General features: G+C 39.1%; 1 protein-coding gene across 1 annotated transcript in view; it reads left to right on the forward strand.

Moving 5' to 3' along the window:
- The window catches only part of FNDC3B (fibronectin type III domain containing 3B), a 190287-nt gene that overhangs the window by 16010 nt on the left and 151626 nt on the right, over positions 1-22651 (forward strand). Inside the window, exons 2-3 of the mRNA XM_032842390.1 lie at positions 4536-4612; positions 16020-16096. Coding sequence (XP_032698281.1) covers positions 4536-4612; positions 16020-16096 — 154 coding nt within the window. The remainder of the gene's footprint in view (positions 1-4535; positions 4613-16019; positions 16097-22651) is intronic.

Genomic DNA, 22651 nt, shown 5'->3' on the forward strand with positions numbered 1-22651 from the left:
AGGCAGACACTTAACCACACTGAGCCATCCAGGTGCCCCCGGTATTTCATTAATTTTAAAAAGCACACTTCCATCTCATTTTAACGTATTTTAAATTGGCTATCATCTTACAATTGATTAAATGTAAATTGAATGCAGTTTAGGCAGTGGTTTTGTCTTTTTTAGTAACATACACAGTCTTTTTGCATTTTATCAATGGCATCCCAGATTTGGTGAAATAGTATGCTGTTTATTTAAAAACAATGGCCCTGTACTACACATGAAAAGATGCATCATTTTTCCCCCCCTCTTCTTATTCTTTTGGATCGCAGTAGGGATTCTAGACTTCGGACTGGTAATAAACAAATGAATTTTATTTTATTTTTTGAATGGGTAATCCCTCTGTGTACCCCATCAGTTTCAAGAGTTCTGTAAGTTGCTCTAAATCCATAGCAGTATGATTATATGATTATCCCATGAATAGTCTTTATGAACAAGCGCCCAGACTGGGGTAAAATGAAGAAGTGGGTTCTCACAAAAGGAAAACTTCGTTTTTTAAAGTAACAAAATCGAATAGAGGTAAGCATCTCTGAGTAAGACCTTTCCAGAATGAATTAATATTGGCACTTTGAAAAACCTTTGTGAAATTTAACTGAGAAAGTACTTACAGACCTCCTTTCTACGTTATAAGCTGTTCTATTTATTAGTTCTTAGGATTCTACATTTTTTGTGGTACTTTTAAAAAACTTTGTGGCCATGTGCAAGAAATGAAAAGATTTGCTTTTGTAAAAAGCCAAGTTACGAATAGGTTACCAGAAAGGTCTCTCAAAAAACCCAAGTTACCAAAAGGTTACGAGAAAGGTCTCCTTGCTGATTCACTGCCGTTTTTTTCTAAGCTGAAAAAGCAGCAGGCTTCTCAAGAGAATGAATACTTATTTTAAAGTTATCTCATCCGGACAGCTACCAGCTCTCAGTTTGCTAATCAGGAATGGCCAAGACTATACCTACCCCATGTTAGGATAGGTAAGAGGGGGAGAAGGCAAAATTATCAGCATGTTTAGTAAAAACAAACAAAAATACATCCCAACGGGAATCTCACATAGAGTACGATTATTGGTTAAACAAGAGCATAACCACCGACAGAATGCAATGATTGATAATCCACATCTTGTTCTTAGAGTGATGGACCAGTGTTTTCACAACCCAATTTTAATAAAGGACTATAGAAAGGTAGATTGTTATAGCGATCCATGGGAATGCAGTTGGAAGCCATTTCAGAGAAAACCCAAGTGGATTTGTCTATAGAAGAGTCGGCCTGATGAGATTTAACTCTCCCAAGTATCTAAAGGATTGTTTATGGAAATTGAGGTTACATTTAGTCTCTTTGTCTCGTTTGAATGGAATCCAGATTTCTGCTTGTTAAAGGGTTATTAAAAATTCAACTGACTATATTTCAAAGATAATTGGCTTTATTAATTGATTAATGAAACAAGCAGCATCCCCTCTAGCAAGTAGAGGGGAACTCCAAAGGGCTACAGAAAGGGTAAGGTTTTTAAAGCCAAGACAAGGGAGTCATAAACAGAAAAAAGGATTATTTCAGGTGAGGTCATCTTCATTTGGGGACAAAAGGGTTTTAGTATGTGGATTACGTCATTTTCCTTTGGGGGATAAAGAGCCCTGTGACGGATTACCTTATTGGTGTCAACCAGAAAATTCCTGACTGACTGGTTAAAGGTTACATTCCTGAGGGGTTGAAACTGCAGTTAAGTTAGGTATTAAGTCTTGGTTTACCAGTATGGGGCCTTAACCTAAGTGATGCCATTTTGGGCCTGTGGTTTTCTTTTTAACAAAGGAAAAACCATTTATCAATTAAGATTGCTAAGAAATGGATTTGCTGCATTTTGAGGAAGTGAACTCTACATTACTTGAAGTATTCTGGGCACTTGCTAGAGAGTTTATTTAGCAGTTCAATTCTTAGATGAGGAACTGGACTGGATTCTTCCCACCCCAGGGGAATTCTGATTTCTGTGATTTGGGCTGTCAAAATCTTTATAAAGATTTTATCTTTCTACTCTGTTTACCTCTTCTTAGGTGTGTACGGTTTCATGGTAAACTATCTGTCACTGGTGACCAGTAGTCATGTAAACGAATGCAGTGATCATAGAGACTGCTTTTTTATGTGCTTATTATTCTATATTATATAGAAATCCTGTGGCCATTTTGTTGTTGCCTTGAAGTATACAGACAGTTGCTTTATTGTTATTAAAATGGGAGGACTAGTTTTCATCAAATTATAGTCATCTTTGTTAGTTGAAATATATTGAGTTAAATACCCAGCAGTGGGATAAAATTCATGGAACTCTGCTGCCTTATTTTCCCTCTTCACTTTTAAACATTATGTTGAAATTAAGAGTCAGCCAGTTTTGCTTAAACTAAGTATAGATGAGATGTGCTCAAGGATCTTGAATACGTTGATTTTTTTTCTTCCTTTTATTTATTTATTTTTATGGTGTTCTTTCTAGGACGTTATTCCTCTGATTGGTCCATAGAGCACTTATGTCAAAATTACTGGCGTGTGCGGTTGGTGGGAGGTGGGGAGGAAGAGAGAGGTGGCTAGCCCGGAGGGGGGGGGGGGGAAAGCAGATGCCAGAGGCCTGGAAATCTACATTTTCAAAAGTTTTGGGTATTCTAAATGTACTCACATTTGAGGTTCACAGCTGGAAGGATTTTAGGGATTGTCAACTAACAGCTGTTTTCTAGAATCGGCAGGCGTAGACAGAAATGACAGCAGTGCCATGCAGCATATTACTCTTCAAAAAGCATAGAATTTATTAGGTTCCTTTTCTTTTACTTTGCATTTGAGGCAGTTAACATGGACAGTTAAGTGACTTGCCCAAGGACCTCCAGATTGGATCCCATATCTCTACTGAGCGCTGCTTGGTTTGGGGAGAGGGGACATGTTGAAGAGAAGAACATTTAAAAATGCCATTCAAAAGCTGAAATGAACCAGGGACCAGCCTCAGTGATGCTTTTTATATGTTGCCATTTTGAATATCCTGAGTGTGCTGTCACCGTAGACTTTTTAATGTGTCACATTGAATTGGAAAAACAATTCCGTTGAGATTAATTGGAGCCATATATTTTCTGAGTGTGGTTTTCTACCTGGTTTGTAGTCATCTACAGAGCCCCCAAGTCCACAAGATTATTTTCACTTCCTGCTTCCCCACCTTCTTCCAGGTTAGGTTATCTGTCTAGAGCCTCCCCTCTTTTCAAAGAGAAGGTCAACTTTCTACCCCAAACCCTTCCCATTATCTCATTATCTACTCTTCCCTTTGTTCTAGCCACACATTGCGCTACAGACCTGACCTCCTATCTGTGGCCAGGAAGTTCTTAATCAGATATTTTGGCATTGTTTTTGTCATCTAAAAGTGAACAGGGCCCTCCTTGTTAAGTACGAGGCTGAAGGTGTGTCTTGTTGAACCTCAGGACATGTGTGTGTGTGTGTGTGTGTGTGTGTGTGTGTGTGTGTATATATATATATATGGGGATTATTTTATAGGTGAAATCAGGAGGAAGAGAAGTCACAAAACAATGGTTTCTTAAAGGCAGTGATGGAGAAAAAGACAAAAATTCATGCTCACAGTTTAATCTGAGTAGGAGTGCCTGGGAAGGGAGGGGTACAGGCCTAACATTTTTACCTTGAAGGAATTTGTGAGTTGCTCGTGTTTTGTATATCATGCATATCTGTTTGTGGTTATTCCCATTTGGATGTATTTTTGTTTTTATTGATCGTGTTGATAATTTTGCCTTCTCCCTTTCCTATCTATCCTAATATGGTGTAAGCATAGCCTTGGCCATTCTTGATTAGCAAAATGAGGACTGGCAGTTATCTGGATGATCTCACTTTAAAATATATCCATTTTCAGGGCGCCTCGGTGGCTCAGTCAGTTAAAAGTCTTGATTTTGGCTCAGGTCATGATCTCAGGGTCGTGAGATGGAGTCCTGCGTGGGTCTGCTTGAGATCCTGTTTCTCCTTCCCCACCCTTTCTCTAAAATAAATAAATATATTTTTTTAAAAAGTAAAATTTAAATAAAATAAAATATATCCATTCTCTTGAGAAGCCTGCTGGTTTTTTAGCTTGGGAAAAAAAATGGCGGTGAAGCAGCGAGGAGACCTTCCAGATAACCTGTTCCCTAAGCATAGACCCTGTGTCTTCATTGGTCTCAGGTCCCCTTAGTGAAGGGAGGTTTGATAATTTAAAAGTGAAATTGTAGCCTGTTCAGTAAAAGTGTTTCTCTGGAGCCAGTGTGCCAGGGCTAGAAAGTATTTCTGCCATAAAGCAGGCCGCTGCCCCTTGAACAATAACTATGTCAGCACATTTTTATAGCTGAGAAAAATAGCTGGCCAGGGTTGACCCAACCTTCCCACAGTTACTCCGAGGTGTTTACTGACTGCCTTTGATCAGACTTCAAATGAGAGAGTCTAACCTATTTGTGGTGGTTGTTTACTGTCAGTGCTCAGTCTGCCCTTTGTTTTTCCCACACAAACAAGAGTAAAAGCACCAGGCTGTGTCAACGTGGCTGGTCTATAGGAACTCTCATTTATTTTCCTGGCTGCTTCTCTGTGGTTTAGGTAAGGCAGAGACTAGAACTATAAATTGAGCTTGTCATTTCAAAACCCATTATTAGATCCCAGCTCCTGGACCATTTAGAGAATTTTTATTAGCAATCAAAACACTTTTGTAAAATTAAGTTAATTTCAGAAGATTGCCGGGCATGGTTGCGAGAGACCATTTCCAATCTGACATTGGGTGGTTGTGGGTGAGTGTGGCCTCCTAGGTTGGAGAGAAAATGACATCAGGTAGGTAAACTGTCATTGGTGTCTAACAGGAAGTTCCCCTTTTTATGTTTCCGTAATAACCAGTGCCTTAAAAAAAAAAAAAAAAAAGTGGTTCTATTCCGTGGATCTGAGACGTTCTCTCTTGCCTTGAGATTTGAGGTGCATGAGTTCAAAGAACTGAGCTAGTAAACTGTGGTGGAATATTGTCAATAAAATGCCTGTAGAATATTGTCAGAGGCTTTCCTTTATGGCCAGCAGTCTTGCAAGGGCAGCTAAGGAGCCAACCCGGAGAGTAGTTAGAAGGAATCCTCTTTGGTTTGTTTTGTAAACCTCATTAGAGCAATGGACAGTTGCATTCTCCTCAGTATGTTGAGTAATGATATGTTGAGTAAAGAGCTATACATCGTTATTACTTGTACTTCAGCTCTCAGGTGGGCGATGTTTGCAATGTTCGTTCCTTTGTAAGGTGAATGATGTCAAACAGCACAAGGAATGCAGTCACATACTGTCTGGTTAATAATTTCGGTAGCGGTTGCTGACTTGCCCCTCTAGAGTGTGACCTTGGAATTGTGAAGTGGAGCTCAGATAGGATAGGAAGTACACATTTGCCCCCTCACTTCTTCACAAAGTTGTCATGAAAATAACTGTTTGCTGTTTTGCATTTTGCTCACTCTTTTTTGTCCCTCCTGGAAGAAGAGGGCCTGTGGCCAGCCAGATGGGCAGGGAGTGGGGGTCTGGAGAGGAAGAGTAGACAATGTTTTTTATTCATCCCTCTTCCCCTTTACAACCCTTCTGCAGAGAAAGCTGGCAAGAGAAGGAAGGCAACCCCATTGAAATACTCGGGACCGCAGTGAATACATTCTCCCCCATTCTTGCTGGCACGTTGCTTAGTTGCCCTTCTAGCCATCAGCTTTTAACAAACAATCTTTCCGATTCTTTCCCTTACAAAACTAACAGACTTTAGTGGTTTTTTTTCCAGTGCTTTTCTTTTAAAAACAGCAGTTTGTGTTTTATTTGAGGACCTTTAGAATGAGATGTAAAATACTCTGCTGTAATAAATTGTTACCCTCAACAAGACCGTCCAGGGGCTCCGCTGGAATTGTGCTCAGCTATTTTGACTCCATGTTTCTGGTAACTCCCTCTTGAGTGTGTTATTAGCTGGAACACCAGCAGTTGGGTGAAATGGTCCCTCTTTACTCAGTGGAGGAGGGGCGAGGGCCTCTCAGATGCCCTTGATGGGCCTAATAGGAAATATGCTGGGGAAGAAGGCTTTGAAATAAAGGCTCAGTGCCCCTTTTTGATCCCTTTATTTTAACTTGGAAGCTAATATTTGCAGAGCCTTTAAGAAAAAATGTCAGAAGCCCTTTCGTAGTATTATTGAGTTGTCTTTGTATCATTCCTGAGAGCTTTGAAGTTTATAAGGTTCTGGTTGAAGTATAAATAAGCAAATCCATGGATTATCTGCCATTAAAACCTGACATTAAAAATCAAAGACAGACTGGCTGTTGGTATTCATTTAGAGAGTTTAACTCACAGGGTGAGAGTGAGTATGTTTCATTGGTAGACTGGTAAATTATATTCTGAATTTGGACAAGGCAATAAAGGTAAGCTTGTAAGCTGCGTCCCAAGACCTGGGGAGGTACAGCTTCGGCATCAGCGTGAAGCCATGGTTTGTTTTTTGTTTCGTTTTGTTTCCAAAGAGCATCTTCTCGAGCTAGTTGTCATAGGCCTTCTGCCTAATTCTTTAATCATTTCGATTGCTGGACTGCAGTTTCACCAAAGTGTCCTTGCTGCTTGAGACGTCTGGGCCTTATGCCTGACTCCACAATGAGACACACAGTGTCTGTCACAGAAGCCTCGGGCCGAAAGCAGGACACGAGGCTAGGGGTTCCCCTCCCCCATGCACTGCTGTGCACCTGTGTGTTACTCATGCTGCATGCCATTCTCTCCATAATTAAGAACAGCAGTGCTTGTTCTCTTCAATGTCATCGTGTCCTTGGCATCCTGCACAGGGCCTGGCAACTAGATCGGGTTCAGCAAGGGTTTGTTGAGCTGAACAAGCAGCAATCAAGAGTTCTAAAATCAGGAGTTGAGGGCTGTGTTACTGGCCTCCCATAATACCTGATGTCTTTGACAATCTTAGTTTGTATTTCTGAGGCCTTGAATTTAAGTCAAGTTCTTTTTATGAGACTGACACGCTACCTACTGTGCTAACGGGGCATCTTAAATCAAGTTCTTTTTAAAACTGTAAGATCATCATTCCTGTTGTGGATGGATTCACCAATTTCCTTCCCTCTTCACTTCTGATCACTGGGAGTTTTCAGTATCCTTCCCTTCTGTACCCCATGGGTAATTTTTATTGTCCAGCTCTAGAACTCTTGGCCTCTAATAAAGCAATTGCTGCTTATTTATATGGTAGTTTATTGCTAACCTAGCTGTTGTAAAATCCTCTCTCTGGCTTTCAATTCCTTATAGCATCTTGTATGATAAGGGTTTATTGAATTGAATTCAATAAAATATCAGTGGGTATAAGTGGAGCACTCTGATCACACAGTAATTATATGGATTTTATTAACATTTAGGCCTTAAAACAGTGTGATAAGGTAGATTGGGTAGATATCTCAATTGAAATTGAAGTAAATTGGGATTCAGGAAGTTTGGTCTCATGTGAGAATTATACCCTTGTCCCCTAATTCTTAATGCCCTTAAAACAGCTAAGGAGCGAGACAAGTCCCAGGAGAAATATTTGAAAGGAAAGACTTACATTTCAAATGGACAAAACAGCCTTGATAACTAAAATGGGGGCACTCTGTGTGTTGAAATGGTTAAGAGGCAAGAGGCGGCGACCCATTATTTATGAATTCTCTCAGTAAGTCGGTTTCGGTTCTTGGTATGGTGGTAGACATCGAGCAGATTTCAGCAGCAGTGTTTAGTCATTAGGCAGTTTGTTGTTATGGTCACTTGCTAGTTTAAGGACAATGGTTGAGCTAGACTAGAAATTCTTGGAACAAAGCCAATGTCAGAGACCTGTAGAGGGATCAACTTTCAGAAAACAAGGGCTGATCCCTTGGTTTAAAGCTGTCTCAGGACATTTGAAAGCTAGGCACATCCAACTTTCTAAGGTTTCCTAGAAATTAGGGGAAGATAACAGGTAATTTGGGAGAAAGGTAGATAACCATGGAAAGGCATCCTTCCTTTCCTTTTTCAAACTTGGTCCTTTTTTAAAAAAAAGATTTTATTTATTTATTTGACAGACAGTGATCACAAGTAGGCAGAGAGAGAAGGGGAAGCAGACTCCCCGCTGAGCAGAGAGCCCAATGCGGTGCTCGATCCCAGGACCCCGAGATCATGAGCTGAGCCGAAGGCAGAGGCTCTAACCCACTGAGCCACTCAGGCGCCCCGGTTCTTATTTTTTTAATCATAATTAGTCTATCTTGAATGCATGACATTTTTAAATGGAGGATGCTGTTTGCAAACTACAAGATGGAACATGTTTTTGGAAGAAAAAGTGTCAAGAACAAAACAGTTAACTTGCTCACTTGAGAGACTGTAATTCTTCTTTTGTCTCTGTGGTAAATGAATGTACACTGTTAATCCTTTTGTTCATACAGTATTTTTCTTCCATGACTTGACCAGGCAATGTGCTAGGTACTTTTATATACATCACATCTTGTGGTCCTCAGAACAACTCTTGAAAGTAGGCCCTGGTCATCCCTTTTTTTAGGTGGGAAAAGTGCTCGTCAGAAAGATTTTAAGAAACTTGGCCAAGGTCATGCTAGAAAGTGGTGAGGTTCACTCAGACCCAGGCCTCCCTAGCTTCCCGGCTTTTGTTGTTCACAGTGCCTGGATTCTGCCCTTCCCAGCCTGTTTCCTCTCTGGCAGGATGCCTTTGGGAGGGAGTAGTTATAGGTCAGAGAGACAGGCTTACCCGAGCCACAGAAATGCACCTTCCCTTCCTGGGCTCTATATGAAAATCACACCTTGAGGGAAAATGACTCCACAGCAACATTTTCAGGAACAATGAATCTTTCTCCCAAAGGAGAGTAAAATTAGAAACAACTAAACTATGCTAGTAAATCCAAAGGGCCTTATAAACATTCATTTCTGTAATTACTAACGTGTCCATGGGATGACAATCTTTTAAAATTTTACTAAATTTAGACAGTGCCTGAAATGCCTCCTTGTGTTTATTTGTTGATATGTCTGTATCCCTGTAATTAGACTATCAGTCCTTTGAGGATAGAGAACATATCTTCTGGTCTTTGCAGAGCACAGCGTCTGGAAATAGCATCCTCCCAAATACAGATGTATAAGGAATGAAGATGTGCTCTAGGAGATTTATACTCCGTTGCTTTTGGGTAGTTTATTAGTAACTCCAGGTTTCCTGTCTTACTTTTTAAAAAATATTTTATTTATTTATTTGAAAGAGAGAGAGTGAACAAGTAAGAGAGAGAGGGCACGAGCAGGGGGAAGGGCAGAGGGAGAAGCAGGCTCCCTGCTGACCCAACCCCAGGACTCAATCCCAGGACCTCGGGATCACATCCTGTACTGAAGGCAGACTCTTAATTGACTGAGCCACCCAGGCGCCCCTCCATTTTTTTGGTTATATGCTCATCATCTTAAAAAAAGGAAGTGACATGCACCTAACATCAAGTTAACTATTTTAATTCATTGGCATTTAGTAAATTCATGGTGTTGTGCAATCGCTACTTCTATTCTTAAACGTTTTCATCATCCCAAAAGGAAACCCTGCACCCCGCAAGCAGTTTCTCTCCAGATTCTTCCCACCCCTCGGCCCTTGGAAACCACAAATCTGAATTCTGTCTCTTGATTTTTTCATTCTGGATGTTTCATATAGATGGAATCAGTCATACCGTATGTGAACTTTTGTGTCTGGCATTTACTTAATGTTTTTAAGGTTCCTCCACACAGCATGTATCACTACTCGATGTCTTTTTATGGTTGAGTAATATTTCATTGTGTTATATCATATCTTAATATCCATTCATCCTTGAATGGACCTTTCAGTTCTTTCCATCATTTGGTTATTGTCAGTAGTGCTCTAGCAGACATGTGTGTTTAGGTATTTCAGTCCTTCTTTTTGAATCTTCTGGTTATATACCGAGGAGTTGTATTGATGGGCCATATGGTAATTTTATGTTGAACTTTTTGAGGAAGCACCAAACTGCTTTCCGCAGGGTCTGTTCTATTTAACATTCCTAGCAGGAATGTATAAGATTTCCAATTTCTCCACATCCTCCCTGATGCTTATTTTCCATTTTTCTGAGAATAGCCATCGGAGTGGGTATGAAGTGGCATCTCACTGTGGTTTTGATACGTGTTTCCGTAATGACTAATGACGTTCAACATGTCATGTTTGTTGACTGTTTGTACATCTTCTCTGGTGAAATGTCTGTTCAAGCCTTTTGCCTATTTTTAAACTGAGTTGTTTTTTTCTTGTGTTGTAAGAATTCTTTATGTGTTTGGGATACAGGTCTCTTATCAGGTACATGATTTGTAAATATTTTTCCTGAATCTGTAGTTTGTGTGCTCATTTTCTTAAGAATGTCCTCCCCACAAAAAGTTTCATTTTTGATGACAAATTCTAGGTTTCTTTTCTTTTCTTTTTTTTTGCTTGTGCTTTTGATATTATCTCAGAATCCACTGTCCAATTCAATATCATGAAATGTACCCTGTTTTCTTCTTAGAGTTTTATGGTGTTAAGGTCTTGTATTCAGGTCTCTGATCCAGTTTCAGCTGATTTTTGTAGATGATGTCAGAGAGAGGCTCAGCGTCATTCTTTTTGGCAGTTTGGGGCATTTGGCAATTTCCTATGACTTTGAGGATCAGCTTTTCCATTTCTGCCCAAAAGGCCATTGGGATTTGATGACGGTTACATTGCCACTGTGGGTCACTTTCAGTAGTATTGCCAGCATTATTCAGTCGTCATCCCATGTCTTTATTTAGGTGTTCTGTAGTTCCACTTATTTAGGTCTTTAATTTATTTCAGTAATGCAGTTTAAGGGTATAAGTTTTCCACACACCCATCCCTTAGTAAGATTTATTTCTAGGTATTCTTATGGATGCTGTAGTAAATGGAATTGGTCTTTTTAAATATGGTGTATAAAAACTCTCTTCACTTGTGTGTTGCTCTTGTACCCTGCAAATTTACTGAATTCATTTATTAGCTCTAGTAATTTTTTAATGGAATCGGTAGGATTTTCCACATATACGATGATGTCATCTGTGAGTAGATAGGGTTTTACTTCTTCCCTTTACAGTCTGGACACCGCCTCTTCTTTTCTGTTGAAGAGTGGTGGTGAAAGTGAGCATTTTTGTTTATTCCCGATGTTAGGGGGAGAGATATCTTTACCCATTGGGTATGATGTTAGTTAGCAATGGGTGCTTTTTCATCTTGTAACCCCCCAAGTCAGAGGTTATCAAAGTATGGCCCATTAGCAGCAAGTATATCACTTGAAAAATTGCTAGAAATGCTAATAGTTGGGACCTGTCCCAGACTTTCTGATTCTGCAACTGTGGGAAGTAGAGTTTAGAAGTCTGGATTTTAAGAAACACTCCCGGTGAATCTGGTATACACTAAAATTTAAGAGCCATTGCACTAGATTTTAAGTTTCTTTGAGGTCAGGACTTGGGTTTTGAGGACCTGCTTTATTTCTTTGTATTCTTTTTAGCTCTCTTGTGAGATTAGTCAGTGTTGAATAATTAAAAAAATAAATGAAGGAAAAGAATGTCAGAGTTTCCCAAAGTGCCTACACAACCTCTTAGCTTGTCTGCATGTCTTGAGTCACCATCAATAATTGGAGACTCATTATTAGTAATTCACCAGGTTGATCTGAAACCCTCCCATTTCATATTCAGTCTTGGATCATGGCAGACAGCACAGTGCACACTTATTTAGAACATTTGTTCTGAGAGTTTTTTTCACTCTTAATTATCTGCTTACCTGCTAGCTGTGGACTATAATATGCTTAGGACTACTGTTGCCAGCCAGAATGTCTCTTTTGGCTACTGAGACACAGTGGTCATTTTTTACAGTGTTTTTTGGATTTTTGTCACATCATTATTTTGCCTTAGCTTTATTTTTCTTTCTTTTATCTTGCAGTGTTGTCATCTGAGCTACTTTACATCTTTTTTGAATAAGATAATATTTAAGTAATCAAGATAAGAAATATTTAAGTATCAAGATAAGAATGTGATCCATTGCCATTTGTTGCAAATAGCCATTTGGACACACAAGTACCCATATGTAGACAAATGCACTAATTAATTCCATTTATTCACTACTTGTTTACCTATTGGTGAATACTCAACTTTTAAAAATACCGTTTAAAATTGTCCAAAATTGTGGTGTAATTATTTATTTATAGCTGGTCTTTTCCTAAAGCCAGTTTAAATGGTAATTTATACCCTGTATTCTAATTGTCCACCTCTGTCAGATTTCTGACCCTCCTTTGTACGCTCACCTCAAGCCAATCTAGTTAACCTTGCCCCAGAATGGGTGATTACTCTGAGTTTAGCATCAGAGCATGGATTATCTACGTGTGTAAGCTCTGGGGGTCAATGGTAGCAGGAGGAGAAGCACAGAGTGAAGCAGAATGTCCTCACTCACAGCCTTGGCAGGGGCTCAGAAGCTCTCCATGGACATGTGTGGTTCTGAAAAATACAGCACTGTTGGGCTTTCCTGCAGTCTCTTTGATGTGGGAGTAAAGTCCTAGCATCTTTGCAGGAATTACTGTTGATTGACTAAACTGCTCTCCAACCTTTCTTGTTTAAGGTTTGCTATAAGCAGATAAAAAATCAATTCATTAACAAATACTAGCTGCCTTTTAAGATACTAGACCATGTACTTGCATCACAGTTAAATTTTTTAATGAGTATAAACAGTCATAGTTCTTGTTTCTCACATCTTGTTCAGTGACAACAAGGAATTCTTGACATTTGAAATCATAGGCTAAAACCTGAAATTGATCAAATTTCTAAAGGCATTTTTTCATGGAGTTACTTGGCTCTTAGCAAGCATACTGCTTGCATCCTAAAAATCATGCATGTGACATTTTTCATCTGTCTGCGGAAGAACTCTAGCTGAGCTTGCTTCCTAATTACTTTCTCAATAAAGAAAGAAATCTAACTGTAGTTTGGAAGTATATGTTTGTTTACTTTTGTTTTCAAATTATTTAATCTATGTATACATATATCTGTGTAAACCCACCTATGTGTAACATAAGTGTTTAATTAAGGGGGGTTCCAAATACCTCAGAGGTTTAAAGTACCACCGCCCCCCTCGCAAGTTTAATAGTTCAGTGATTTCCCAGTGAAGTCAGAGAGGAGGTTGGCTTGTTTGAGAAAATTATGTGGCTTCCCCACCTCATATATCCATTGTTAGTCTGAACAAGAAGAGAGCATTTTCACAGTATTCTAAGAGACTTATTTAAGTGTTGTGTGTTGATTAAACGGTATCGATTAAAAAATCAAAAGAAACCTAGAAGTTTAGGAAGAGAAGTTTGTTTTAATTAGGGAAGAGTTGTAATAAGATCAGGAGCTTCTGAAACACAAAGAGTTGAGCAGAGGCTCAACTAACTCACTGGGAAGTTAAGAATTCAAGAGAAACACTTACTTCTCCTACCCCCATTGTGAATGGATTTCATTTTGCTAGCTTTTCCACTCCTAAGTGCCTGTGGGTGCAGTGGTTTATTTCAGAAAGGAGAGGAACTTAGGGTTCCAAGGCACAGATGAGTTTCAGGAGCCATCACTATATATTTCGCAATGCCCTTTGAAAGGGTTTGATGACAGTGACAGGAGGAAGGGGGAACAAGCATGTTAAAGTCATTTGGCTACTTTTGAAATCAAGGCCAGGAAGAAAACATTTTCTGGCTGTAAATCACTCACTTGTCCTACATGCTTTAAAGCATTTTATACAAATGACTTTAACAGTTTTAGGGGTCATGCCTGGGGTTAAGAGACTGTTTGCCTGGTATATACTTTGGTGATTGAAAAGCAATACTTTTGTGGAGATGGTAGCATTTCTGTTCACCGTCTGTGCTGCATTTATGCCATGAGCAAGGTTTACCTCTTAAGGCAATATTGTCCGAAGCATGTACTAGTTGATTTTCTGGGTTACAGGAACATGAACTATTAAAAAAAAAAATGTACTCCTTGTAATTGTAACAAATAAGAAAAAGCAAAAAAGTTATGAATAAAATGAAAAAAATTGTAAAGATCACTAACATTTTGATGAGCGATTATTGTGCTGTGCTGTGCTCTAAAGCACTTTTTGCATGTATTATTGAACTTTAAACTCAATTTGGTGGGGTAAGAATTGTTATCCTTATGTGCACCTGTTGAGAAGTGAGGCTCACAAAGTCTAAGTGAATGGTCTAGGGCCACACAACCAGCGTGAATAGTGAGCTAGGGACCGAAACCCAGGCGGAAGCTGTGATTTTGATGCCTGCTTCTAGAACCGAGTGTATTGACCCCTCCGGTTTCACAGGTAGTGAAACCTGGCACAGGCTAAGACTGATATACTTGCTTGTGATTTTTTTTTTTTTTTAAGTGAGTCAGATCAAGTAAAAATACTTGCTAAATACCTAAATGTCTTAATGGCTATGGCCAAAATACTGAGGCTGACAAGAAAGATGGGGTTGGAAGATGATTTGGAAAGCGCTTTCAGTGGCTGGTGAATATATCAGCTTAAATCGTACTTCAAAATGGAGTGCGGTCTTGCAGTTACCCCCTCTCATGTTCCTGTTGTTGTCTTTTGCTTTATTTGATTACCAGTGTGTTAACCCATGAGACTGCTCTCATGTGAGAGTATTGTATATGTTAGAGCTTATCAGGTAGTTTTGCTGTTTTGTATTGTCCCTGCAGTTGGAGTGAACTCTAGTCTTAAGGAGTTTTATAGGAATATTCACATCTTTTCTGCCCTGCCCCTGTTTTTTTTCCCCCTATACTTGCAGACCTGCTGATAGGCACCCGGTATCCTTGTCTCCTCCACATCCCGCACCAGTCCTCTCCTGCGAAGCGTTAGAGCACTGGATTTTACTCTGAGGGGAAAGCGGCCTTTTGCTAACAGTGTAAATGCAGCACTTGGGGAAGGGATCTGTCTTCTTTTGCCAAGAAAAGGATTGTGTTTTTCTCGGTTTTTGTTACAGCCTAACAGTTTTAATTGCCGGCAGCACAACACACATTAGGAGAAAGAAAATAAACAACACTAGGCACTTGGAGCCAGGAAGTCGCATCTCAGACTAGAAAGGCAGCTTTGGGTTGACGTAGGGGCAGTGGGTTGCTGACTAGGGGAGCCAGGTACCAAACTGAAACCCAGTAACTGTGAGCTTCTTGCACGTCTAGAGAAACCACTTAATCATAGGATCGTTGGAAGGGTGTTAGGAGTTGATTTTAATGTTAGGATGATCAGTTTCTTTGTAATTAAATATTAACTCAAACTATGTCTCAGGTAACTGAGTTTTGCTGTTCTTGGTTTGCTGTAGACATGGGATTAATATTTATTGAATTTAATATTTTGAAACTAACACCTTGTTAATTGAATGCTTTATTTTGAAATAATCTGGGTAAATTTGACATGAATCTTCCTAATTATGCCTAGGTTGAAAATTTGATCTCTTTTTTCCCCTGCCTTATAACATAAGAGGCATTCGTTTGGAGTATTTTAAAGTTTTCTTCTATTTTAGATAATTGGTATGTCATAGTAACTTACTGAAAATTATAATTGAAATGAAAATTATAAACCCAAATTGTATGGGAGCTTTTTAAACCAGAGGAGATGGGACATATTTAAACTTTTATTTGTTTAAGCATTTATTAATAATACATTCTTTTAAGGCAGAAAAACCCAACCATTTTGCCCTACTTTGTTAGATGACTCTTACTGGGCAGCCTTCGTTTATGGAACTTGAGGCTTTGGGAATCATTAAATATTTATAAAAATGCTCATAGTTTTGTGTTGTTTGTTTGTTTGTTTGTTTTTACTATTGATTTATACAGCTGGAGAATTCTTTTCATCCATGATTTCAATTCTTAGGCATGATGTACCAATTACTGAAGAGAAAATACTTAAAGTAATTCTCTTCATTTTTGATAGTATATTAATTCTAAAAATACCAATAATTATTTTAAATAATGTGTATGTCTTCAGTGGTTAATATCTTACTCTTGTCTCCCATAGGACCTGCTGAAGTTCCCATGATGTCACCCAATGGATCCATTCCTCCCATCCATGTGCCTCCAGGTTATATCTCCCAGGTAAACCACAGGATGGGCTTCTCCACCCACTATGGGCAATGTCGTTGTTCCAAAAGAGTATATGTTGAGGCTTCAAAAATTTATTCCAAGATTAATTGAGTCGGGTAACCTGAGAGTTGTCATCATTTTGGTAGCACCACATGGTCCTTCCCAAGTCTTGCTTCTTGACTTGCCAGAGAGCCAGAGGGAGAGAAACACAGTAGGGCTATCAGGCAGTCCTCAGCCAAGGTGTGTTCACATTTGGCTGTGCCGCAGAGATTTCCCTCCATCTGTACCACAGTTTGCTGGAAAAAAAAGAATTTGTAGACCTAATTGGTAAAAATACCAAAGGAGACATCGTTAAAACAAAGTGAGGGGAGGGCTCTTTATTATTCGAGTCGCATTTCTCTGTACTGTGGCCTTCCCTGGGCGTGGTGAATTGCTGAGTGTGATGTGAAAACTTGGCTGTTTGTACTTAAATTTCTCTGAAATTTGACTTTTTTCATAAGAAAACAGCAGTAGCAGTTAAAAGAGTAAAAGCAATTTCAGAGGTACGCTGGAAGGATTAAGAAAAATGTTAAAGGCTAAACTGGACAAGGTTTACAGTATTCAGGGTGCCTGGAATATGGATGTCTGTACATGACTTTCATTTTGTCCTGTGCTCAGTGTACGAGGAACACTCCCTGCCCCTCTCCCTGGACAGCTACCTTTCCAAGGGCCTAATTGACTATTTTTCTCCTCTCTGCCCATTTTGCTCTTTTGTTGTGATTATAAGAGCATTCTGTACTCCTTAGGAAAAAATCAGAAAAGACAGAGAAGAAAATATTTATAGTTTTACTACCCACAGAAGATAATCATCGCATTAACATTTTCTGGCTTATCCTTCTAGAGTTTTTCCCTTTCTATTCTTTCTCTGTCCCTCTGTCTGCTTTTGAAGTGGTTTTAAAAATCTGTATTTTTCAGTTTTTAATGATTTTGCTAGGGTGAAAAAAAATTGGCAGCTGCATAGGAAAATTGCTAAAGTGCAGGCAGGAATCAAAGATTTATCCTCCTCTGATGTTAAAACTTAGCCATTTCTTCACTGTCTGAGCCATAGTGCAGCCACTAGAATTTCATTTTTTCCATCCCTACTTTTATGTGAGCCAATTTGACTTTTTTTTTTGAGTAGCCAGACTGTTGGCCAGTCTCCCCGCTGTTGCAAACAAATGATTTGTTTTACATGAGTCTTTGTAAATAAGAATTCACTGGGAGGAGAGGTGCAGAGCGGGCCCTTCCAGCCAGGACACGTGAGGATGGATCCCGTTCACGTCACCAGTCAGTTAACAGAAAAGAACAAGGAATGTAGAATTCCATTATGTCTCCTGCTCATTTATTTTGAGGAAGTGTTTCATTCCATTGACCCGAGTACAGTTCTCACAATTGGGATAGCAGAAATAGCACCTCCTTTTATACTAAAGGCCCATTTGAGGAATAACAGAAAGTTGGGACATTCTAGTGAAGAGAAGCAGCAGTGGGCTTTTTCTTGCTGGTGGTGTTGCTGGGATTGCACTAATCGCAAAACATTTATTAGGAGTCCTAGGCAAAATAGAGACGTTTTATACTGTGGTATATTTCCAAGTCTATAAAAACATCTATAGAAAATCCAAACAGAAGGGTTTAATAGCAGAGCTGTAAACTCACTTCTGTAAAACTGATGATGGAAACATAACGAAGCACTTTTTCAACTGAGAATTATGGCAGAAAATGCTAGAGGATGTTGGAAGAAGAGTAGACATGGAATCATTTGGATTCTGAGTGGAGAAAAGAGAAAAATAAAACAGTCTATAAGGTATATATTTAACTTCATTTAGATGGGCTCCTGGATCAGAGGATGGGCCCAGAGCCATGTGACCTTCAGTGGTCACGCTGTCTCTTTAATGATATCTGACTGTGAAGTATCTGAGTAAAACTGACTATTAATATGGAGGAAAATTAAGAAACTGGTAGAATGCTTGTACAACATCTTTTTAAAACTCACGACATGTATCCTTCAAAGAAACGAGGAGGGTGTAACCAGGTGTGAGATGTCTTAGGAGGCTTGTTAACACCAAGAGATCTAAGGAGCAAAGTACATTTTGTCATGTAGTTGTGGAAAGAAAGAGTCCCACACCCCAATTCTCCTCCCAGCTGGACATATCTGTGAATTGCCCAACACTAGTCTGTCCCTGTGTGTATTAGTTCAATTCTTCGTCATATCCCCACAGTTCTCTTCCTCAAATACATGTGATGCCCTTGTTCAGATCTAGAGTTGGGTGTACATCCCATCAAAGCAGAGTTCGAGTTCTCTAGTGTGGTGGATGGATTTTCAGTAGTTAACTTTGTTCTCCTTCCAAGGGTCACCTTTTCCTGTTGGCCTATGTTGTTGCCACCTTAAACTTCTGTCCTTTGGATATATCTGGTCTTTTCTCAGCTACATACTTTTTTGCCCATTATTTCCCTGTTCTTGGAATACTCTAGAGCTCTTCTTTGTCTAACAGTTTAGTCATTTTTCTCATTCAGATGGCCCTCCTCAGTGTGACCCTCTCAAGAACCTCCAACACAGAAATGGTGGTTCTGTTTTTTTCAGCATCTTTGGTGCTTTGTTCCCATCTCCAGCAGGAAGTACAGTACAATTTTATAACCATCCTCAAGAACTCTTAGTGCCTTATTGGTATTATATCTGAGAATCTAGAATACTGCCTGGTACATAATAGGTACTTGATAAATGTTTTTAAAGGTAAGTGATTGGCCAAGCTGAAATAAAGTGAATATAACATAGATTTGCTTCAGAGATGAGGAGGTTCAAGTGGAGTAACGAAAAGTAGTTGGAAAAGTAGCAAAGTAGAAAAGTAGTAAGATCAGAGTGATGTGTACCTAACAAGAGTGAAATTCTCTGGGGTGCCTGGGTGGCTCAGTGGGTTAAGCCTCTGCCTTCGGCTCAGGTCATGATCTCCGGGTCCTCGGATCGAGCCCCGCATCGGGCTCTCTGCTCAGCAGGGAGCCTGCTTCCCTTCCTCTCTCTCTGCCTGCCTCTCTGCCTACTTGTGATCTCTCTCTGTCAAATAAATAAATAAAAATCTTTATTAAAAAAAGAAAAAAAAGAGTGAAATTCTCTGAAAGTGCCTTTGAAAGAGAGGAATGCCGAGACAGTACAGAAGAGGAAAGAATGGTCTCTTCAGCAAATGGTGTAGGACAACCAGATATACAAATGCAGAAGAAATGAAGTTGGACCTCTGCTTCATACCAGTATACAAAAATTAACTCAAAATGGGGTATAGACATAAGTGTTAGAGCTAAAACTATATAACTAGAAGTAAAATTTCATAACCTTGGATCAGGCAATTGATTCTTAGATGTGACAGTAAATGCATGAGCAGCTAAAGAAAAAACAAAACAGATAAATTTAATGTCCTGCAAATTAAATTTTATGTGCTTCAATCAAAACTTTTCGATACCATCAGCAAAGTGAAAAGGGGATTGAAAGAATGGAAAAAAATATATGCAAGTCATATATTTCAGAAGGGACTAGTATCTAGAATATATAAAGAAGTCTTACAACTCAAGAATAAAAGGACAACCCAATTTAAAAATAAGCAAAGGATCAGACTAGACATTTTTACAAAGAAGCTGTATACATTGCCAGTTAGCACATGAACAGATACTGAACATTGTTAACCAGCAGGGAGATGCAAATCAAAGTCATGATGAAATATACTTCACACATACTAGTACGGCTATAGTTAAGAAGATCAATAATAACAAATGTTGGCAAGGATGTGGAAAATTGAAACTGTTACATACTGCATTTGGTGATATAAAATGGTATAGCGCTTTGGAAAACTAAGCATTTGCTCAACTAGTTGAGCTGAGTTACCACATGACTGAGCCATTCCACTCCTAGGCGTATACTCAGGAGGAATGAAAACATATGTTAACAAAAAAACTTTGAGATGTGAATAACAGGATTATTCATAATAGCCCCCAAATGGAAACTACCCAAATGTCCATCGGCTTTACAAATGAATAAACATGATGTGATATATGCCTACAGTGGAATATTATTCAGCCAGAAGAAGGAAGTACTGATTAGTGCTAAAATGTGGATGAACTTGGAAAATACTATGCAAGGTGAAGGAAGCCAGACACAGTATCATCCCATTTATTTATAATGTCGGGAAGGGGCAAATCCACAGACACTGGAAATGGATTAGTTGTTGCCCGGGGCTGGGGGAGAGAGTCTTAGGGAGTGACTGAGAATGACTATGGTACTTCTTAGGGGAGGGGGTGATAAAACTGTTGGTCATTCAATTCTGTGACTATACTAAAAACCACTGAGTGAGATACTTTAAAAAGATAGATTTTATGGTATGTAAATTATATCTCAGTAAAGCTTTTATAAAAGAGAGGGTAGAGGGGAAGATGGTGACTAGTCCTAATTATTTGTTATGGGACAGCTGGGAAACATGGGTCAGCCTCTCCTGGTGCGGCTGGTGATGGTGGTAGTATTTACTGTGTATGGTGTTCACTTTGTGAAATGCTTTCTTTACTTCTCTAATTTTACATGTAAGGAAGCTGAGGTCCTGAGTAGAACCAGGATTGCAACCCAGGCATTTCTAAGTTCATGGCCTCTTTCCCTCTGTGATGTGATTTTGGAGTCAGCATCGGAGCCTGCCTTGATGTACTTATTTTTGCTTTATGTTACGTTACCTTCTGCCAGTGCAAGTGTAGATGTGTGCTGTGTCTGCTCGTGCATTTCCGGAGCTGAAATACCAGCTGCTCACATACAGAATGGTCCATGATTAGAAGAAAACTGAAGAGGGAGGCAGGTGAATGCTTAAAGATGTTACATTAGTAGCTCTAATCCGAGTCATTGGAGAAATTCTTGATTATAGCATTCATGACATAATTTAGTAGCTGAAAATGCTTTAAAGATAAATTGATCAGATCGATTAAATAAGAATGTCAGTAATGAACAGATCGTCTCATAGAAAGATAAGTATCTAGCATTAAAGACAACTCTGCTCTGCACAATCTCTTTATTTATTTTTTGTGGGGGAAGGCGGTGTTGGGAAGGACTGAACCCTGTGAACCTAAAGATAGTGTGGTCTTGTGATCCTAGGACAGGAGAGCCTGGAATCTTGTCATTTCAACTCTGTAGTCTCTGATATTGCAGGGTTGTTTTTTGTGTTACAGTGTGTGTGTATTTTCTGCTTTACTATTTGGTGAGAGGCTGGGAGAGGTCTGAGGAAAAAGTAACCTGACATTTTCAACTTAAGAGAAAATAGAGGCTAAGTTTTTTTGTTTTGTTTTGTTTTGTTTTTCAACTATAAGAGGGCTCTTAGTCTTATGACTCTCATCAGCATTATTTCCATTCCATAAAAACAATTGTGCATGTGATTGGGGTTGAAACTCTGGGGTGAGGGCAAGGACTGTAGCTGGGAAGAATATGGACAATACTTGAAGAGGCCTGCCTTCAGGTTCCGCCAGATCTCACCATGGCTACTTTCTGTGTAACTTTGACAAATTGTTTTCACCACATACACAAATGCGTACATGATATGGTAGAGGTAAAGATTAAGAGAAGTGTTATGTGAGATATGTAGTCCACAGTGGGCATTCAGGAATTAGTAGCTGTTATTATGAAGAAGACTGCTAGAACAATTTCAGTGAAAGTTTGGCAGACTTTGCCTTCCTAAAATACATACTGAGATTGTACAGTATGAAGCAAATTTTTCCTTTCACTGTATACTGGCCATGGTGTTCCTCAAATTTTTTAACCTCATCATTAACTTTATGAATAATTTCTATGTAAAAATTTCTTAAACAGATGCCTTGAGTTTTCTTTTCCATGCTTCCATAGTAATTTATGAAATATTTTTCAACTGTTACGGGAAAACCTTATGTAGACCAAAAGGTTTAAGCATATGAAAAGAAAAAGTGAAACATCCAAGTTAATGTTCTGTCATTTGGGAAATGACTCTTTTTTCAGGTTAACTGATGTAACTTAAACACTTCATGTTGTCAAAGTAAGTGTTTTTCTTGTTATAGCACAAGTACACACTTTATCTCGTTCCATAATGGATCGATACCTGTTGAAATTGTGTATATTTCATTTCCCTTGACTGGGGAGAGGCAAGAAATGTGTTGAAAAATGCATTTAAATTTTGGTTGGTCATTCTTCAGTGGGAATTGTTTCAAGAGTTGGCCAGAAATCAGAGCCCCTATGAAGAAATAATGGGGTCCATTAGGTGGAAACCATGGAATGCTTTTTCCCATTTTGCTCAGGCAGGCCAGCTGAGAGCTATAAATATTAGCCCCAACCACTTCCCTTCGATAATTACAATCGGGGATTAAACCAGTGGTGGGTTCTACCTTCAATACTGTGAAAATGATGAGCAGAAAAGAGCATAGGGGGTTGCCCTGAGCCCTGACAGTCTAAGAATCAGACACATTTGGTAGCCAATAATAAGAAAACTGGAATCTCTTTCAAGACTTGAAGTCCTTTGGAAGAATAGATTTTTCTGTAGGAAGTTAGGAAAATTTCCACAATGGACAGAG

This window comes from Lontra canadensis, unplaced genomic scaffold (assembly GCF_010015895.1).
Source record: "Lontra canadensis isolate GAN:19392208 unplaced genomic scaffold, GSC_riverotter_1.0 scaffold129, whole genome shotgun sequence".
Classification (NCBI taxonomy): domain Eukaryota; kingdom Metazoa; phylum Chordata; class Mammalia; order Carnivora; family Mustelidae; genus Lontra; species Lontra canadensis.